The sequence below is a fragment of the Dunckerocampus dactyliophorus genome, chromosome 9, assembly GCF_027744805.1.
Source record: "Dunckerocampus dactyliophorus isolate RoL2022-P2 chromosome 9, RoL_Ddac_1.1, whole genome shotgun sequence".
NCBI classification, from domain to species: Eukaryota; Metazoa; Chordata; class Actinopteri; order Syngnathiformes; family Syngnathidae; genus Dunckerocampus; species Dunckerocampus dactyliophorus.
The window spans coordinates 8,428,651-8,449,889 of NC_072827.1; the positions used below are offsets into that span (position 1 = coordinate 8,428,651).

The 21,239-nt window shown below is 36.6% G+C and overlaps 2 protein-coding genes across 3 annotated transcripts in view; both read right to left on the reverse strand.

Moving 5' to 3' along the window:
- Positions 1–2,861, reverse strand: part of gpr155a (G protein-coupled receptor 155a) — a 29,259-nt gene extending 26,398 nt beyond the window's left edge. The window contains exons 1-2 of the mRNA XM_054786844.1: positions 2,566–2,861; positions 1,907–2,376 (exon numbers count right to left, since the gene is read on the reverse strand). Coding sequence (XP_054642819.1) covers positions 1,907–2,354 — 448 coding nt within the window. The 5' untranslated portion in view covers positions 2,355–2,376; positions 2,566–2,861. The remainder of the gene's footprint in view (positions 1–1,906; positions 2,377–2,565) is intronic.
- A 1,156-nt stretch (positions 2,862–4,017) lies between these two features.
- LOC129187544 (acetylcholine receptor subunit alpha) lies at positions 4,018–17,178 on the reverse strand. 2 transcript variants are annotated; one of them, XM_054786982.1, is made up of 9 exons: positions 16,929–17,178; positions 13,608–13,750; positions 13,483–13,527; positions 10,933–11,042; positions 10,528–10,723; positions 8,808–9,045; positions 6,217–6,440; positions 4,443–4,679; positions 4,018–4,364 (listed from the first exon to the last, which is right to left on the reverse strand). In XM_054786982.1, exons 1-9 carry the CDS (start codon positions 16,969–16,971, stop codon positions 4,236–4,238), a joined length of 1,365 nt encoding a protein of 454 aa, XP_054642957.1. In that variant the 5' UTR covers positions 16,972–17,178; the 3' UTR covers positions 4,018–4,235. The 2 variants fall into 2 exon arrangements, with proteins under 2 accessions (XP_054642957.1, XP_054642958.1); XM_054786983.1 differs by lacking the exon at positions 16,929–17,178 and adding an exon at positions 14,286–14,533.
- Positions 17,179–21,239: the final 4,061 nt, after the last annotated feature.

Sequence of the window (21,239 nt, forward strand, 5' to 3'; positions counted from 1 at the left end):
GATAATAAGAATAATATCCAACAGAATTGTTCAGGCCATGTTGAGCTTTTCCACAATGCAGATTTTTCAGTAGTGACACATGGATCGTGAAAGAAACGGCTCTTTGAAGTGAACGAGCCATCGTTTTATCTTGTCTTTTTCTGTTAAAGCTGTACGTGATTGGTTAAAATGTGCGGTGCCTTCCGTCAGGGTCTTTATAGTCATCACAGACATTTGCTGATGTAGCCCTGTTTGTTTCTGTTGTTTTGTTATTGTCACAATTGTTGTTGCTGCTGTTGTCTTTGTCTCTGTCTTTTTTGTCCCCCTCTTATCCCCGCACAGACAGGACAGGGGAAAAAAAAAAAAATGTGCGGTGTTGTTGAGACTAAACACAAGGGGAATGGGAGGGGTGACACACACAAGCTAGCTGGAAAGGTGAGGAAAATGAAACAAAAAACAGGCTCTGCAGATTTCAACAAATCTAATGTAAGACTTTTTAAGACCATAATGAATACAGTTTAAGACCCATTATTATCCATACAGGCAAAAAAGTACTTTAGTTGAGTTTTGTAATTATGTTAGACAGTCGTCACGAATCAAAATATTTTAAAAGTGAGACTGAAGTTTATGCATTTGTTTTAAACAAAAGCAAAGTAAATAAATTTCAAAGACCTTTCAAAATCCTATTGAAAACATTTTACGAGATCTTATGAGAATTTTAGACATTATAAGGCTTTAAGTTCAAATGATTTTTTAAAGACCCCAAGGATACCCTGGAATGCCAATCTTCACAAAAGACCAGCAAAAACTTACCCGGATGCTGCTTTTTCTTTGGGTTTTGCACATTTTCATCTATATTTGGCTGTCTAATGTTTTGCTGATGTTGTGCTGTTTCACTGTAAATACTTCACAATTTAAAAAAAATACACACAATCAGATTTAACCTTTTTGTCTAACTGAGATGGGTCTTTGTTTTTGTCTTTTCAAATTTTTTTGTGGCAATATGCGCCGTGGTGAACATGTGAATATATAATCCCTCGCCACTTCACGCTTCGAATTTAGCGGCTTCAGTGTTTCAAAAATATATTAATTAGAAATCATAGTAGCTGTTTTGTGGTTTAATACGCTCTATTAATAATACAAAAAATATGCATATTTAAGCAAATTGTACACAATTTTTGCCTAAATGAAGCATTTTCAATCATAAAAATGACAAAATTAACTACAATGTAAATATACTGTGAGGTGTTCAGAAGACCTATTCAAATACATGAAGAGATGTAGTATTCTACACTGGTCAGGAGGCGTCAGTAATGTTACATTGATGAGACAGTAGCCACAGTAGGAAGTACTGTCCAGAAACAACTCTCCCAATGCTAACATGTGTGAGCCTATGTTATGTTTTAAATGTCTTATTTTCTCTTATTACGTCTACTATATTAGGTAATAGTAGTGTAACTGTGACTATAGGGGTGTTATTTCATGTCTAGAAGGCTCTGTTAATGTTAAAACCCGTAGTCAGAAGGTCGTAAACTGGCCTTCTATGCTCTAACTACGAAAATATTCCCTTTATAAATAAGAAATCCTACTTCACACAAATTCACTTATCACAGTCAGTATATACAAAGATATAACTGTATATATAGCTGTATTTTTATAGTAGAAATTCATTATTTTGTTGATAAATCAATTTAAGGAAAAAAAAAATCAGAGTAGCCATTTGGGAACCAAAAGAGACGATTCGTTTTAAGGAGCCTAGCCAAATAAACTGGCTCCCTTAAAAGAGCCAAAATTTACATCACTATTTTTAATAAGAGTGCAAGGATATTAAAACGTATGTGCGAGTATTGTGCAAAAATAAACAATCTATCATGCATACATTAATACAGCTCTGTAAAGTTAGTATTATTAACAGCATAATACATACCAATGGGATAACCCAGAGCAAAGTCATTGCTTTGGGTAGCGAATATCGAGAAGAGTCCAGCTTTGCTGTAGCGACTCTCTGGACTGGAAACCAGCAGTGTGAGGACACAAACGATGACAAATACCGACGCTTTGGCTATGAGGATGCTCCAGATGAAGGGCCAGATGACATCCCTAAAGTCCAGCAGCACCATGTTCTTAAACAGGAGTGCAGGCAAGGCAAACTTGGACACAAAGTGGCCTAAACTTTCGGCGTGGGAAGAGGTGATTATGTTGGCCCTGCCGGCTACGTAGCCACACAGGATGATGCCAAAGCACTTGAACAGAGCCGGGAGGAGCTTGTTGATGGATATGCTGGATGAGGGATCCAGCAGGTCTCCTGCCTCCTGTGGAAGGATGCTGGGGGTGGTGCTGATCTCCATGATGATGATGCTCCTACCAGCCGTCATGCTGGGGTTGTTTTTGCCTTTACTGTCAGATAACACAAAAGTATAGTTAAGAGTGTTCATTCAGCTCACATAGTGCAAAGGTAACGACATGACTGATAATGTCAAACACACCCACTGTACGCCGCGTGGAGCGCTTAGAAGAAGATATGAAGATATTTAAGCTTAGAAGATATGAAGATATTTAAGACGTCAACACGTAAGTAAGTCTCACCCTCATCCTCTTGTATCAGTCAAAGTCCCGAAATGAGGAGTAGCCATGTTATAGCTAACGTTAGCACGAGAACGCTTGTTTCGCCGTCTTCAAAATGACGAGGACTGTGCCACCACGCACACAACGGCACATGGAAATGTTAGCGACGGTGCAGACTGTCGGTTGTGCTCTGACTTTACTTCCCTCCCAGTAACTTTCGTAATAGCCATGTGCGAATCATAAACGAGTCGTTCAAAACTCGCTAATGTTGTATTGACTTGGGTGTCACGGGTTTTCGTGAACGCGTTCATTTACGCACCCCTGCTACCGCGAGCTATTTTTAAAGGTAAACGGGCAACAGTACAGGGATTCAAGATAAGTCGGGGTGACGGGGGTTCCCGAATCACCACGTTGCACTTTGTAACGGGTGAACCAGAGTGACTCGACTGCCCGATTCACTTGAGTGAGTGACTGAGCAGAATTCGAGTCAGTAAATTGAATCGGGTTTGCCAGCACTATTTCGCAATACAATAAGTACCCACAGCCATGTAAACCAATCGAAAGCGGCAGAGCGAGGGGGCGGGGCTTAATTTGGCCGTGACGTCTGAAAGTGGTGTTTTCAACGTTAGGTACACCTGCTCACATAATATTAATGCAATGAATTAACGTTAAATTTGAATTTTATTCATTTTGCATTATTTAATAAGTTGTTGCTGGGTCTATATCCTGTATTTATTATATAATGTGTCAGTTTATTACACCAGTATTTATTTATTTAGTCATTTATTTTTAATCTCTTTTTACATTTTATCATTTAAAAAATGAATTAATTAAATTAAATGTAATAAAATTGTAAAACTCCCCTGTTAGTATAACATGTTATACTAACTACTACACAACTACTGTCACGTGCTGCGGTGACACTTGTCGCCTGTTTTAATTTTGTGCCATTATGTTCCAACATTATGTCCTATTATGTTGTATGTTATTGCTGACCTCTCCTCTGTTTACTTGCTCAGACTGTGACACCTCCTGAGCTGGGCGGAGCTACCAGATCCCTGCAGCTGTGTTCAATCAGCTACCTTTTTAGTCTCCTCACCTGCAGCCAGCCAGTGATGGATTATTCTCCATATTGGTGCTTCCAGACCATGTGCACTTATCCTGCTTACCTGTATTCTCCCGTTGCAGTTCTTCACGCTACTCCAACCAGCTAAGTCCACCTGCTGCACCAGACCTCCGTCCAGCTCAAATGGTAGCTCCAGCACTCTTTAGTTCATAGCTGTTCTTGTTTTCTGCCCACGGTGCCCTCCTTAGTTTTTTGCACTGTCGCCCTGAGTTCCTGTTTTGTGCCTCCTCTGTTGTTCATTAAATATATTTTGAACTTTTGGACTAACCCCTGTGTCTGCATTTCGGGATCCAAGTAACGCGGCTCCCTGAGCCTGACAGAAGCATTCCAATTCCCCCATACGATTTATTGTACACATTGTATTATAACACATCAGGTTAATAGGAGTACATAAACTATCCTGACATAAGAAAAAAGTTACCAAAATATATGCGATAACATGAGCAACACAACATAATGTTATTATAAAGCAAACAAGGACCTCCGCATTGCATCATTTCATAAACTCGACTCTTGACATTGAGCGTCAACTCATCCCTGGAAGAAATCATGACGCTGGAGGCATCTAGAGCATGCTCAGCTCAATGAGACGTCCGGCAAACACGCCTAATGTGCCGATGAGACACACAGCCATGAAGACACACAGCAGGATGTGGTCCAACACCATGGCCACAAACTTCCACTCCTCAGCAGCCTGAACAAGCAGAAGAAGACACAGCAGTCATATAAGTGTACACATTAAAAGCTGCAGAGAAGAAAGACATTGACCTACATTGTTGGACTCTTCGTCTGATTTCATGGTTTCAGCAATGTACTTGACTCCTTCGATGGCACTGCGGACATCAGGGTTTTTGGTGATGGGTGACTGGTAGGGCACTGCAGAGGCCTGGTTGCCAGAGATGTCTGAGATGTCAAAGTCGCCGCCATAGATGTTCTTCACCGGCTTTTCCTTCCCGGGCCGCTTCATCGTTGAGAAGAACATGATGTTTGGAATGGTCTCGATAAAAAGCTGACAGGAAAATAGGCAGAAATGCACAATTAGATGAAATATTATAGCACAGTTGCGCTCAAACAAAGCTCCTACATCTCCCAATTGCTGCTGGAAACGTGCACACAGGTTCAGTGTGTCACTAAAGGTCTGCACTTATGTTTGTTACTGTCATGTGTAAAATGTAAATGTTTATTGCATAAGCATATTATATTATTATTGTTGTTATTATACAATGATATATTAAATATTACTTGCCTATCCACCGTAATTTCTTATTTTTAACCTTATTGGTAATTAATTAATTATTTAAATGACTAGTAGAATGTTTATGATGAAGGTACTACATATCACCGCTAGATGGCAGTATAGCAGAAGGTTATGGTTTCCTGTCAGCTGCAACTCTACACAGATGCATAGCAATAGTATAGCAGTGGCTCCCCGCATATTTGCGATTAATAATTCACGCAAAATCGCTAATTTTTGGTCAAAAAAACATATTTCTTTTGGTGTTTTTTTCTCCAAAAGTAGGCAGGCTTTCCCCCAAAAAACACATCTCAATCACCTTAAGTCAGCGATTTATTGTATTGATTTAATACGTTTTTATTTATATAATAAATTGTTAAAAATAATTTTAAAATGCTTTTTTAATTAGTATTTTTAATTTTAAATCTTACATTTTCAGGTTTTTCTTTTTCTTTTTTAATAAAAAAATGAATACATACAATACATTTATGAATATGTAATAATACAGGTGAATGTTTGGTTAATTGGTGACTCTAAATTGTCCATAGGTATAAATGTGAGTGTGAATGGTTGTTTGTCTATATGTGCCCTGTGATTGGCTGGCGACCAGGCCAGGGTGTACCCTGCCTCTCCCGAAGTCAGTTGGGATCGGCTCCAGCATACCACTGGGACCCTAATCAGGATAAGCGCCATAGAAGATGGATGGATGGATACAGGTAAAATACAGCATGCATGTACAACTGTTGGAAAGACCACAATTATTACAAACTTATGCCTTTATGCTTCACTAACAATGTTTTTTCCTCAAGTGTTGAGATTCTGGCTGTCCTTGAACACACCATAGGTGTTATAAAATGCTAAATATATGACTTCTACACTTGGACTCCCATTCTATGTGGTGATGGATCATCTTTCATTACCATTGATTAGTGGTGAGTAGCTATACATTTTATACTTACTTAATGTGTTAAATACGTGTGTGAGGCATATTTAGAGATTAAACCTGGATTGTGTGGCAAGTGAACAATAGCAATTGAAGAGAGAAGTGGAGGACTCTGGAATGGAATCTCATATAATAATTACAACAGTCATGTTTGTTGCAATTGTTGATTGTAAATCAGAGGCGAACATCAACGTCAGGGTAGAAGAATGTTTTGGAGGGGAAGGGGTGAGCAGTGTGTCAAAAATAGACATTTTAATGGGTGTATCAATTATTGGCAGATTTTTGCCATTTGCTGGTGGTGGGGATCTACTGTACAGAACAATACATGCAGTGCAAAATGTCCAGTGGAATCATCTGCTCAGTGCTCACCTTGCGCACCCAATCAGGCATGGTGTGGGTGCTGGGGGAGCGGTGGTGAGTGTTGATGACAATGACGGTGATGATGATGGAGGCAATGACAAACACCATGGTGAAGAGCATGTACTTCCCAATGAGTGGGACAGCGCTGGAGGTGGAAGGGATCAGCTCCACGATGACCAGCAGGAAGACGGTCAGAGAAAGCAGCACGGAAATGCTGAGGGTCATCTTCTCCCCTGGGAAACGGAGCATTTCATTTCACTCATGATATACAGCATGTGCACATGGGCTAATGGGAAATAAGGGAAGATTCTCGTGCTTCATCTTGCTAGATCACAGTTGTCAAACTCAAGGCTCGGGGGCCAGATTCGGCCCGCCATATCGTTTCATGCAACCTGCAAAAGTCTAGAAATACTGCACATCAAAATTACACTTTTATTATTCTATTTGATCATTTATAAGAAGATCTTATTATTATTATTTATTTTTGCTTTCTCAAATGTATATTATATTGAGCAAAACAAAATATATATATATAAAGCAGTGAAGCAGTCATGAATGGGTGTGTGCGTGAACAATTGAGTGCGGAGGAGGTGCGAAGATCGTCGTAAACTAACAATACCATCGCTCCTTTCTTATTGAATGGGCTTCTAATCTCTAATTAGTCGGCAATTAAGTGATATTTTAGATGTTTTATTCAGGTGTTTTGGCTATTTTAGAATCTATTCACAGCATTGCAAAGTGGGAAGATTACCGTTTTGGCTGTCATTGAATCTTTTCAGGGCAGCATTGCAAAGTAAGAAGACGGCTTTTTTATGTCGAACTAGGACTCAGTAATTAAAGTCTACACACGACGGCTTCATTGCTTAAAAAACGAAACTTTTTCGTGCATGAAGCTTCTGCTTGAGTCGGCATTTTGGCCGCTATATGCGGTCAGATATTGACCAAGGGATACAAAATGGGTGGCCGCTGGCCGCGTGAGACAGGTGACTGCTATACACAGGGTCTACAAGACGTACATTTTCTGCGGGGGATTTGTCAGTGGCCGCTATAGGCAGGTGGCCGTTCATAAAGGTGGCCGCTAAGACAGGTTTGACTATATATGTGTGTGTGTTAATATTTTTAATTCTTTCTTTTTTAAAAATATATTTATGTCATATTAATCAAAAAATACTTTAAAAATACTGTAAAACAATAAAACAATTTTGAGTTTTAAGTAAGATTTGGTGGCATTTTGTGAGCCTTTCAAAAAACTATATTTCAATTGATTATTTTATACAATATTTTATCTATATTTTTATTTTATTACTATCATTTATTTGTACTTTAAAAATATATTTGTTTAATATGAAACAAAAAATAATAAGAAAAATGATGCCAAAGAAAAGCTAAAATGTAGATTTTTAAATAAGATTTGGTGGCAGTTTGTGGACTTTTAAAAAATTTTCTCCCCTGTTTTTTGCAGTTGTGTTCTATTAGATCACAGGTGTCAAGCTCAAGGCCCGGGGGCCAGATTTGGCCTGCCATATTGTTTTATGCAGCCTGCTAAAGCCCAGAAATTGTCATGTTCTGTGTTCTGCTCTGCTGCCCTCTGCCGTTTATGTGTTGCAGCACATCCCTGAACAGGACCCGGACTTAATTACACACACCTGTGGCTCATTACTGCTGATCTTCTTAAGCAGCTGCATGACAATCCACCAGTGCTAGATTGTACTCCTTGACTCCCTGCTCCCTGCTCCCTGCTCCCTGCTCCCTGCTCCCTGCTCCCTGCTCCCTGCTCCCTGCTCCCTGCTCCCTGCACCTACCTGCTTACCTGCACCTACCTGCTCAGTATCTTGATCTGTTCCTGTAAGGTTTGCCTTCAGTGTTTTTTGTTACCATCTAGTATTTTTTTCCTAACAGCCTTTTGCTGTTAGTGTTTTTTGTTGTTGCTACCCTTGCTGGATTTTCCTTAGTTGTACTTTGTATTTTTGTGTGGACTCTTTTTGTATATTAAATTTTCCTTTTTGTACTTGATCTACGCTCATTTGTCTGCTTTGGGATCCTACTCCTCGCCGTGTACCACGGCAACTCGTGACAGAAATAATGTACATAAAAAATTTCAATGTAAGTTTGTTGGTAAAGCAATACACAACAAAAATGATAATAACCAAATGTGTAATAATGTCATGGCTGTTTCTAGCATGAGGCTTTGCACACTAATGCCACTGCATGTTTACAAATTGAAAATGACAAATATTTACCTTTAAAGATGTTGCTGGGTGAAAATTGCCAATTTATTCTAGATAAAATGCAAAGCGTGTGCTTTCCGTCACTTGGCAGTTATCCCTGAGTGTATTTTGGCAGCAGGAAGCGGGTGCGAGTGATGTATTATACATTAAAGCAAAGACCTGCTTTCAGACATGACAGCACAGGGGGATGCTGGGTAATGAGGCAGACGCACACAGTGGGACCACAGCCAGATGTGCGCACAAGCACGCTTGTTTGTGTAGTAGTTAGTGACACCTCAGGCGCTAAGGACAAGGTTTTGCCAGATGATATCATGGACATAGAAACAAGTAATAATGGCGGATAATAACGCCTACGTCTGTAGTTCTGCTTACCAGAGTCTGTAGGCAGATAAAAGACAAGTCCAGTCAGGAAGGAGAAGAGCATGCAAGGTATGATGACGTTGACGATGAAGTAGAGGGGGAGGCGCAGCATGAGGAAGTGGTAGGTGATGTCCAGGTAGGGGGTCTCTGGGCAGCAGGCATAGTACACCCAGTGCTTCCAGCTGCGGAAGTCCTTCATCACCCACTCCCCGCTCTCCATGAAGTTACTCAAGTCAGGACGATCACTATCCTGGAGAGACAAGATTTTATTAACGATTTCTCTTATTTCTGCTTTTCAAATGTCTGCTTTTCAACTTTTTAAATTTAAACTAAATTAATTATAATAGTCATCAAGCCCTAACCCAGGGGTGTGCAAAGTACGGCCCGGGCACCATTTATGACCCGCAGTGGGTTCTTTATTGGCCCAGGGTGATTTCTGAAAATACAATGAACCAAGAAAACAAAAACAAAAACAAAATGAAACATAGAGCAGTCATTTTACAAGAACATGAAAGGAGAAAAAGCTCATAATAATAATACACTTTGTGACTGATAACACAAAGCTGAGATGCAGGTTGTGTATTACTTTAAATATAAAAAAACTTCTTGGCATATCTACATGGGTTGGTCTAAAAAATGTCAACGTGGCGCGCACATATTTTGATCTTTCCGCAGTGGAAAAAGTTTGGACACCCCTGTCCTAACCATATACAGTCGCCCCTCGCAATAACGGGTTTGATTATCGCTCCCTCACTATATATTGCGTTTTTCCAAAATTTATTAATAAATGATGGCTGTTTTGTGATAGACTATTGTCTATTATTAGTCAAAACATATTGAAATACAAGTGATATGTAGTATTCTGGTCACTAGGCGGCAGTAATGGCCCAAAACGTTGAGATATTAGCTTACATGACATTACCTTAACACTGCATGAAGTCATGAAGTCCGCCATGGCATGTCCCACATGATAGAATGAAAAAAAGTTCTCCTCCCATTCCATGTGGAAGTGGTAAGTTTTTGGCTTCTTAAGTTTAGAAGAAATAAACTTGAGGCTCAATGGTTGCTAGCTAGCGGCCGTCTCGAGTCCTTGCAGCATTAGAGTTGCGCAGTGTGATGTAAACAAAGAATAATAAGAGCTTAAAAGTGACTACTGGTGTGTTATTTCATATCTACAGCACTGCAATAATGTTAAAAACTGTATTTAGAAAATGATAAACATGTTTTCTATGCTGTAACTACAAAACTATCCTATTTATTAACATTGAATCCTATCCGGAAATGCATTTATTGCGGCTGGGTCTGGAACCAATTAACCTCTGTAAACGAGGGACGACTTTATTATGTATATTCACAAAAACGCATTTTTCTCCTCCAAAAATAGGAAGTTTTTTTCTGCAGGAAAACACATCTCGTTCACCATAATTTGGTAAGAATGTCTAAATATGTATTAATACAGGTAAAATGTACAGCGTTTTTATTTATTTTTAAGTGTTTTATTTAAATTATTTTATTTTTTAGATTTATAACTTAAAAGTTTTTAATGTTTTTAATATGATTATTTTATAAATATTTTGAATTTGTATTTTTATGTATTATTTATTGAAAAATACATAGGGGGCAGTGTAAAACCCTGGTTTTAAGATGAAAATAGTAGACCGCTAAGGGTGCATCAAACAGCACTGCTGCGTGGAGACTTGGGCTTTAAATAACAAATTTCGAATGCAATTACAGGATTGACGACGACTAAGTTGCCGTCGTAGGTCCAGGTGCCCAGTTTCATGCTGCAGTTCTGCAGGTCGAAGGGGAAGTGCAGCACGATGATCTCACAGTAGCTCTTGAAGATGGCCGGAGGGTTCCATGTGATCAGTCCCGTGTGCTCCAGCAGCACTTTGGTCTCATGCACAATAGCAAAGTCACCGTCTGCACTGCGGGCAAACAAAACCACAACTTACGTCAAGCTTAACCTGAGAGGACGGGCCCCTGTTGTGGGGTGGGGGCTACACGCACTATATTTAGCATGAAGACATGTCAGCTTTCATGAGTGTGTTGGAAAGGGTGAAAATGTTGTTTTGCTTGTTGTAAGGAGCTCAATCCCCTCACTTTAGGTTACAAAAATGTCGACTTGACACCGTACTTGTTGTAGAGCACCAGGTCGGGCCGCCAGATGTCAGTGGAGGGAATTCTGATTTTTCTGATGCCGCCATAATCCTCCGGGTTCCACTGCAAGTTCACGTCCTTCCATTGCTGGAAGAAAATGCAAGCGGACAAACTTTACACAGGAACTCAACAATAGAAGGGGGGGGGGGGGAAATCCTCAAATTCAACAGTAAAACTTGATTGAAAACAAGGGTGTCCAAAGTTCGGCCTGGGGGCCATTTGCGGCCCGCAGCTGTTTTTTATTGCATGTTCTAAAAATAGAATTTAACAAGAAAACAAAAAAAAAGCAAAACTGGAAAAATCTGCAGTAATTGTACAAGAATAAATTCAAAATATTCAAAGAAAAAAGTGAAAATCTAACAAGAAAAAGTTGTAATTTAATATAATAACATTGTAATATTATGAGGAAAATTAACATAATTTTAGTAGCATAAAGTTGAAATATTAGAGAAAAAATTGTTTAAAAGTTGTAATATTATGAAAAACAAAAAAAGCATCAAATAAAGTTGTAATATTTGGAAAATTAGGTTAAAAGTCCAATTATTATGAGAAACAAAACAAAATAAAATAAACGTGTGATTTTTGGAAAATTAGGCTGGGAAAAAAAGTTATAAAGTTATGAGAAGGAAGTCAAAGTATTATGGGAATAAAATCATAATTATGAGAAACAAATTGACCAGAAGAAAACTGAAATAGTTGCAAAATTGAAAAAAAAACCCATCAACAACAGCAGAAATTAAAAAAGAAAAAAGCTGTAATTTTACAAGAAAACATTCAAAACATCATGAGAACAGGGTCGTATTCTAAGGAGAAAACAGATGCAATTTTACCAGAATAAACTCGCAATATGAGGAAAAATAATGACATTTTAGTAGCATGGAGTTTAATTAAAAAGTAGTTTATTTTTTATACGAGACACACAAAAAAACAAAATAAAGTTGTAATTTTACGGAAAATTCGGTTGAGGAAAAAGTTCGGTTTGAATTTGACGGCTTCACCCTATCAGAAAATCTATGAATGAATCAATCATGCTGTTTTGTGGTTGAAAAACTAAACTAAAAATATGCATATTTAAGCAAATCTCACATATTTTTGGCCTGAACTAAACATTTTCAAGCATAAAAATGGCTAAATGAAATAAAATACAAATATAAGGCACTCAGAGGACGCATTTAAGGATGTTGTGATGACATGTAGTATTCTACATGGTCACTAGGTGTCAGTAATGTTACTGTAATGTTGGGTGAGACACTCAAGCACCAGACTTGACCAGCAGAACAACAGCCTTTTATTGGAGGTTTGAAAGATCTCACAGCAGGCGCAATAATCCCTAATTAAATCCCTAATTAAAAACACGGGCTACTGTTCGTGTCCCACATAAAGCTGAAATACAACTCAACCCCCGACATCACTTCCTGTCCGCCTCTCTTTCAGGTCCCCTTGGGCAGTGGTTCTCAACTGGTGAGTCCAGACCCAAAAGTGGGTCGCAGACCCATTCTGGGTGGGTCAGAGACAACAAGTCATAAATATTTATTTGAAATATTTGTATTTAAGATTTGATAAAATATAAAATTTAAATAATATGACATTAAATTAAATTAAATTATAAAATTATATGATAATGAAAGAAAATTGCATTAAAAAGTTTATGTAATTTAAAATATTTGTATTTCAAAATAACACATTTCAAAATGAATAAATGCTTCAGACTATTACAAAATTACATGAAATATTTTAATTAATATAATTATATTTTATTTTATATTTAATAATTAATATACATCCAAAAATTGCAGAAAAGTACATTACATACTGTGTTGTCATGTAATTTTCTGATTGTCTGAAGTATATATTTTTAAATTTTGAATTACAAATATTTTGTTTTTGATTCTTCTCCCTCGGCATATAAAAATATCAACTGCAATTTTATAGTTTTGATTTTTTTTGCAGTTGACATTGCTTCTCTTAATATTGTGCTCTGAAATGTATTTTGCAGATATAACTGAGTGTATTTTTATTTGTTTATTTTTTAATGACACATACTATATGTGTTTTGACAGCTATTTGAAATAATTCAAACAAATTAGCATGCTTTTTTTACTATAAAAGTGAGTCACACCATAATGGCCATGGGAAAATTAGGGTCCCCTGCCCTCGGGAACACATTTATAGTAGCGCACACAGGCATGAGTTTTATTTACTGTATGTCTTAAATGGCTTATTTTCTGTTCTTATATCTACTATTGAGAAAAGGAGTGTAAAGGTGACTGTAGGGGTATTATTTCATGTCTAGAGGGCTCTAATAATGTTAAAAAAATTTCATTTAGAAGGTCTTAAACAAGTTTTCTCTGCTCTAACTACAAAAATATTATATTTATAAATAAGGAATCCTAATTCACTTGTCACTGTTGGGTCTGGAACCAAATACCTCACCGCACCTCACACTTTTAAAAACCTGCTGCTTGGGGGTTTTTACTCATAGGATTTTCCCCACCTAAAAAAAAAGCATGAATTCAAATTGTCCAACCTGTTTGAGGCGTACATTGCTGTTGACAATCTGGTTGACTTCGTCCTGTGAAGGCAGAGCAACTTCAGACAGCAGCTGAGATGTCGAACGTCAGCCGACACTTTTTTTCAGGATGGACACCTTACCACGCTGATGAGCTGGATGAGCTGCAGGCCCACAGTGACAACCACCGGGTCGCTGAAGTGACTGACGGGCCGGACCACCTTGTTGTAACCGGTGAAGAGAGTTTTGACCAGGCGGGTTTCATCATTGGAAGCCCAGGCGGCAGCTCCATAAACAAGAGAGAACACATATGGGCTCGCTTGCAGAGGAATTAGTAGCAGACGCTCTTATGGGGGGTGAGGGGGTGTTGCTTTGTCGTTGTGCCGGAAAGTGATTATGTTGCCTTATGAATGTGATGAAAATAGACGTGACAAGTGTCAGACAGGCGCTTGCACACAGTGTGAGGAGCCCTTGTGTGCATGCTCGTGTTGTGTTCAGCTGTGAATTTTGAAACACAGATATTTAATCACACCTCATAATATCTTAGCTTTCGTGTTATAGATCAGTGGTCCCCTGCCTTTTTTGAGCAATCTAATTTATCTTATTTATTATGTATTGTGTAAAACTAAGACATGAATAACATCAAATTAAAAGCACAAAATGAATGGTGACCCACTATCCAACATTTCAAGTTCCAGCCAAGTTTTTCCAGAAAGATTATTACATCAGTGTTTGACGTGTGTGGGAAAAGGCAGTGCGCTAGCATGAATTAACTTGAGACAAATGTTCGCATTAGCGCTCAATAAGTCATCAAAACTTACCTTTATGCATTCCCACATAGTATCAGCATTTGAGACCAAATATGAGGTGAAAGAAAAATGGTAAAAATACAGTAGTAGTCTATCTGTGCGGCATGAGAGAAAGTTAGCACACGCACAATGGACATGCGTCAAGTGAGACGGATGTAACAGAGAGAATCCGGCCACTTTTCAAAATAAAACATTAAAAAGTGAAATAATGGAAATTATTTTTCTTTCTATGCGGCCCGGTACCAAATGACCCACGGCCCGGGGTTGGGGACCACTGTTATAGATAACACAGCAAATCGTTATTGGTGTAATGTCTAACAATATTTCACCAATTATGTTACAGTTAACACAGGCATACATGCATTTCAAAGAAAGCGTCACTAAAGCAAGAACAGTAAGCCTTGCGTACATGTCTGAGCTTTCATTATAGGTTCGCTGGCTGTCTAGCAGCATGCTATGGAGCCATGTGTTGCAAAGACAGCACAGCTCCCCCGATGGGTTGTGCTCAAAATGCTTTGTAAGACATGCTAGCATACATGTAATACAGATACAGCATCCTCAAATTTTGTTCATCATTTGACAAATGCGTCATAAAACATGGGTAATTGGTTGCTAAGGCCCGTGCTTTCTCAACCCCCCTTGCTGAAATTTCACCGACATGTGCTCTTCAGTCCCCAAATTTTGGGTGACTTAAACACATTTCAAGTATAAATGTACCGTATAGCTACTCACCACTCATGAATGATAATGGAAGATGATCCATAGCACAGATCGAATGGGACTCACGGTGTAAATATTATAAATGTTACACCGTGGTAACTTTGGTGCAGTCAAAGACCTCCGAATAAAGTGTGAAATCTCGATGCTTGAGGAAAAAACATTGTTAGTGATGCATTTAGGCATGATAAATAAACATGTAAAAATGGTGGGCTTTCTTCAACAGCGGTACATGTATGCTGCACATTGTACCTGCGCGGTTATAAATTCTTAGTGATTTATTTAAATACGTTTTTAAAAATGTATTACAAATATAAAGGTACTTACAAATGAATAAATAAAAATAGTAAATTTATAAATGAGTACAGATTTTTAAAATATCTTTTTGTTATATATGAAAACTATTTTCTCAATGAAAATAAATGAAAATTATAAAAATTTTAAAAAACTTTAAAAAAATCATAAATAAAATGTATGCCACATATATATGTTCTTTATTTCACCTGGACTATCACACATTTAGAAATTATTTACAGATTTTTTTTAAATAGTATATATATATATATATATATATATATATATATATAATTTAAAAAAAAAAATATATATATATATATATAATTTTTTAAAAATAGTTTATATATATATATATTAACTATTTTTAAAAAATCAGTAAATCAGTAAATATATATAAATATAGAAATATAGAAATATAGAAATTTGCATTTTTTTAAATGAATAAATAAAAAATAATAATTAAAACAATTTTAATTGACATTTTTTAATTAATAAAGTTAATACAATGTATGCTGCATGTATTCTGTACATTCTACCTGCATTATCACTCATTTAGAAATTATTACAGATTTTTATATAATATAATTAAAAAGATATACAGTGTACATATATATATATATATATATATATATATATATATATATATATATATAAATTAAAAACAAAATAAATACATAAAAATAACAATAATAATAAATAAAAATAATCATTTAAAAAACTTGCAATTGAAATGTATTTTCAAAAAATGTAATCAAATAAATCAAATGTATGCTGCATGGATGGTGTACATTTTATCTGTATTCACACGTATTTTAAAATTATTACTGAGATGTCCTTTTTGCATAAAAATGGCTTATTTTCAGAGAGAGAAAAACAAAATTGACCTAAAACTTCCAAACTTGCCGGGCTGTAAAAATAAATAAGAAAAATAATAAAATATAAAAATATTTTTGGAGGAAAAAAACATTTTAATAGTTTGTATTACTTATATAAATATATTATATTAAAAATTACATTATTATTGATCTAAAAATACATGCAAATTTCCATGGCCATGAATGCTGAATTGCAAATGTGTGGGTATACTGTATATTGTACTCAAAAAAAAAGCTGAGGGGGAGGACGGAACCGGCGTCGCTTACGTCGGCGCCGTGACTCGGTAGCATAATTCAGCCTTTAGCTGACACAAACCAATGCATGCGTAAAAAATGAGTAGGACACCCAGTTGCTTTATGTATGAGTTTGTGCTGGATTAGTGGGGTAATTCTTGCAATAATGGCGGCAAGGAAAAGATGTTAATGGTGATTATTTTCCCCAAAGCCAGGGGAGGAGTCTCCTTTCATTTTTCAGCTGGCCTTGAAAGAAAGCAAGGTCATCTTGCAGAGAGACGTTTGAATGATTGAATCCAGAAAACTATGTGGAATTGTTGAGTGTAGTGGTAATTACCAAGAAAATAGATGGAAGAGTGCACGTGCCCTTGTCAGTCAAAGAGGACGAGTGCCCAAAACGTAACAGCAACAATGCTCATTAGTTTTCATGTGGGTCGGGTAACAGGGTCCTGGCAGCATCATTAGTAAAAAGCATTTTTGAAATGCAAAACCTGACTTCCCACAGTGCACAAACATCCCATTCACTTCTTACCTGTCAGCAAGGTGAGGTAAAAAATGAGAGTTAACACATTCATCGTTGCCAACCAGTCAAATCGTCCAAAAGCCAAGACCCAGCTTCAGCACGCAGCCGCTTGACCACCAGAGAATTGCAAAGGTTTGACCTGCCTAAAACATTTTTTTAGCGCTGGCAAATGAGCGGGTACACGGTGGTGCCTGCGTGCTTGCGAGATCGTCGTTGGCAGCGGTCGTGTTGTTATTGTCCCACAGCGGACGTCAGGAAAGGCTGCCAAAGCTCGTCACTCGAGAGGGACGCATTCTATGTCACGCCTTAGAAGATCAACATGCCACAGTAATCCGCCACGAAAATACACCAGCGTCAACTTCATTGCTGCCCGCACACAACCATTAGACGCAACAAATGACTGCACTCAACTTCTCATACTCACTACACATGATCGCATGATCTGATTTGGACCTGTTCATCAGCATTTGTTAAAAAATGCTGTTTTTCAACAGCTAAACCAGGGTGTCCTGACTGCTGCCTGCGGGTCATTGGCGGCCCGTAGCTGTTTTTTTTAGTGGCCCCCAGCACACTCTGAAAATATCATTTAACAAGAAAACTTAAAAAAACAACAGCAGTAAAAATTGAAAAATCAGCAGTAATTTTAAGAATAAAGTCAAAATATTGCAAGAAAAAGTTGAAGTTGAAATACTGAAGAAAGATGTTGTTTTTTTTAAGTTGTAATATTTTGAAAAATAAACAAAACAACAAATAGGCCGAATGTAATTTTTGGAAATTTACATATAATGGTAACGGAATAAAATCAAACTACTGAAAATATCACAATAACACTCTGAAAATATAATTTAACAAGAAAACTTAAAAAAAAAAAAAACAACAACAGCAGTAAAAATTTAAAAATCAGCAGTAATTTTAAGAATAAAGTCAACAAACAAGCAAAACAACAAATAGGCCAAATGTAATTTTTGGAAATTTACATATAATAGTATGAGAATAAAATCAAACTACTGTGGAAATAAAGTCATAATTACAAGAAGAAAATTTACAAGAAGAAAGTGGAAAATGTTGGAAAATGTAAAAAAAATAAAAAAACAGCAGAAATTGAAAAAAATTGCTGTAATTTTAAGAGAATAAAGTCAAAATATTAAGAGAAAAAAAAATTGACAATTATTTTAGGTTGGGGGAAAAAATTATAATTTATGGGAATAAAGTCAAACTATTCCGGGAATAAAGTTATAAATATTATAAATATTTTGGAAAATAAAATAAAAAACGTAAAAATGGGTTGATAGTTGATACTACTTGTAATAATATACTTTTTCACTGATATGACAAAGCCGAGATGCAGTTTTTTCTTCAAATATATACAGGTGCTGCTCAATAAATTAGGAAATGACCAAAAAGTTGATTTATTTCAGTCACTTGTATATTGTATACAATATTCATTACACACAGACTGATATGTTTCAAATGTTTTTCTTTTAATTTTGATGATTATAACTGAAAACTAATGAAAATCCCAAATTCTGTATCTCAGAAAATTTGAATATTACTTATGACCAATTAAAAAAAAAGGATCACTTTGGAAATCAAGGTCCCAGAGTCTGGAGAAAGAGAGGAGAGGCACGGAATCCACGTTGCTCGAGGTCCAGTGTCAAGTTTCCACAGTCAGTGACGGTTTGGGGTGCCATGTCATCTGCTCATGTTGGTCCACTGTGTTTTCTGAGGTCCAACGTCAGTGCAGCCGTCTACCAGGAAGTTTTAGAGCACTTCGTGCTTCCTGCTGCTGACCCTCTTTATGGAGATGTAGATTTCATTTTCTTGGCACCTGCACAATGTGCCAAAACTACCAGTTCCTGGATTAAGGACCATGGTATCACCAGCCAGCAAACTCGCCTGACCTCAACCCCATAAAAAATCTATGGGGTATTGTCAAGAGGAAAATGCAGAAGAGCTGAAGGCCACTATCAGAGTAACCTGGGCTCTCATAACACCTGAGGAGTGCCACAGACATCACCATTAGCGGTGTTTTGACAACCCACCAGGTCCTGCCACCAGGACGCAGCTACAAAGTCTATAAACTCATAAACTTTGCATGGAAACACACCCACAAATGTTGCTCAGATTGAAGTTACAGATGTCTGCCATCTCCTGGTGTCAAGTATTAACTAGATGAGGCAGCATATTAGCAGCAAATCCAGCAGTGTTGCTTGTCGCAGTTTTGCTACTTTGGCGCTTAAAGGGCTATATCGGTCTACATTATAGGGAAAAATTGACCGATATTACATTTTATGCCACTGTCGGGCCGATATTATCGGCCATCCCTAGTCATAAGTAATATTCAAATTTTCTGAGATACCGAATTTGGGATTTTCATTAATTTTCATTCAAAATAATAAAAATGAAAAGAAGTAAACATTTGAAATATATCAGTCTGTATGTGAATGTATATTAATATCCCTTTTGGAATGAAATTACTGAAATAAATCAACTTTTTGGTCATATTCTAATTTATTGAGCAGCATCTGTATAACTTTTTCTTCTACAAAATATCAAAGTGGCAGCGTTTCATTTTTCACTATTTGGCTTTTTTTACTATTGATTCCTTCCAAAAGGACAGAATGTGTGAATTTGTCCTATAGGAACTAATGTAAATCCAATTAGTTTGTTCCAGACATCCAAAATATTAACCAAAACTACAACGCTTTTTCCCATCAGGGGTCCCCACAGTGAATGCACCCCTTTATTCGGACTTGGGAGCTCCAATGGCTCCCTGTTGGGAACCAAACCCATCGGCACAACTTCATAAAAGTGTACCACAACTCTACCAGTGATAGAAAACATCCATACATATAATCGAAAATGGGTGTTTACTGAACAATATGTTCAATCAACAACATGATTGTGGTTGTAGTTTGCAGTAGTGTAGGACCCCATGGCATTATGCTGAGCGGTTAAGAGGGCAGCGCCATTACAGAAGGGTCACAGGCTCAATTCCCCCAACGGACCAAACGATAAAGGAGGGGATGAGCAGCGCCCCCTCCCCCTATAATTACATACCATCCTCATTCACAGCTGAGGTGATCTATGGCAAAAAAACACTGGTGATTGATACACAGAAAAAAATAAAAGAAAAAGAAAAAATAAAATAGTGACCAAAAAATTTCTCTCTCAACCACACACCTCATTTATCTCACTTAGGGGCAAATCACTCACTCTACAATGTACTGATATAAAAACAAAAACAAAAAGTAATTGGAATTGATCTTAAAAAAAATAGTTAAAAACATTGTCATATCGATATTGAAAAAAAATTTGAAAAAAGTAATTGATATTGGTATCAATATAAAAAAAGGCCAACAATTACTTGGTAACTGATATAAACAAAAAAATGACAAAAAGTAATCTGTATCAGCATAAAAAAGTCATTTTTATTGGTATTGATATAAATCAAATGCAAAAACACTCATCGATATTGGTATCAAAAAATGGCAAAAAAGCAATTGGTTTCGCTAGCATTATCGAGAAAAAAAATACAAAAAAGTAATCATATCGATATAAACAAAAACATGCCAAATAAGTCATTGGTAATGGTATAAAAAAAAATCGCAAAAAAGTAATTGGTATCGCTGGAAATATTAAAAAAATAAAGCCAAAAAAAGTAGTCGTTATCAGTATCAATATATAGAGTGTCAATATTTTAGAGGACAAAAAAAGTAATTGGTATTGATATAAACAAAAATTGCCTCAAAAGCAATTGGTATCAGCATCAGAGAAAAAGCCAAAAAAGTAATTGGTATCGCTAACAGTATTTTTAAAAAGCCAAAAAAGCAATTGTTATTGTTATAAACAAAAATGCCAAAAGAGTAATTGCTATTGGTATGGAAAAAACATTCCAGAAAAAGGAATCGGTATCATAAAAAAAATGCCAAAAATGTAATTGATATCAGTATTCATGTAAAAAAAAAAATAAAAAAAAAGTAATCGGTATCGCTAGCAATTTTGACCAAAAAAAAGGTCTAAAAAGTACTAAGTATGGGTATAAACAAATTGCCATAAAAATAATCGGTATTGGTATGGAAGGAAATAATTCCAAAAAAAGAAATTGGTATTGAAAAAAATGCACAAATCGGTATCAGTATCAATGTAAAAAAAAAAAAAAAAGTAATCAGTATTGGGATAGAAAAAGTGATCGGTATGGCTAGCAATATTTATTTTTTAAAATCCAAAAATGTAATCAGTATCAATCTAAACACAAAATGCCAAAAGTAATTGGTATTGGTATGGAATCGGCATTAGTATTAAAAAAAAATGCCAAAA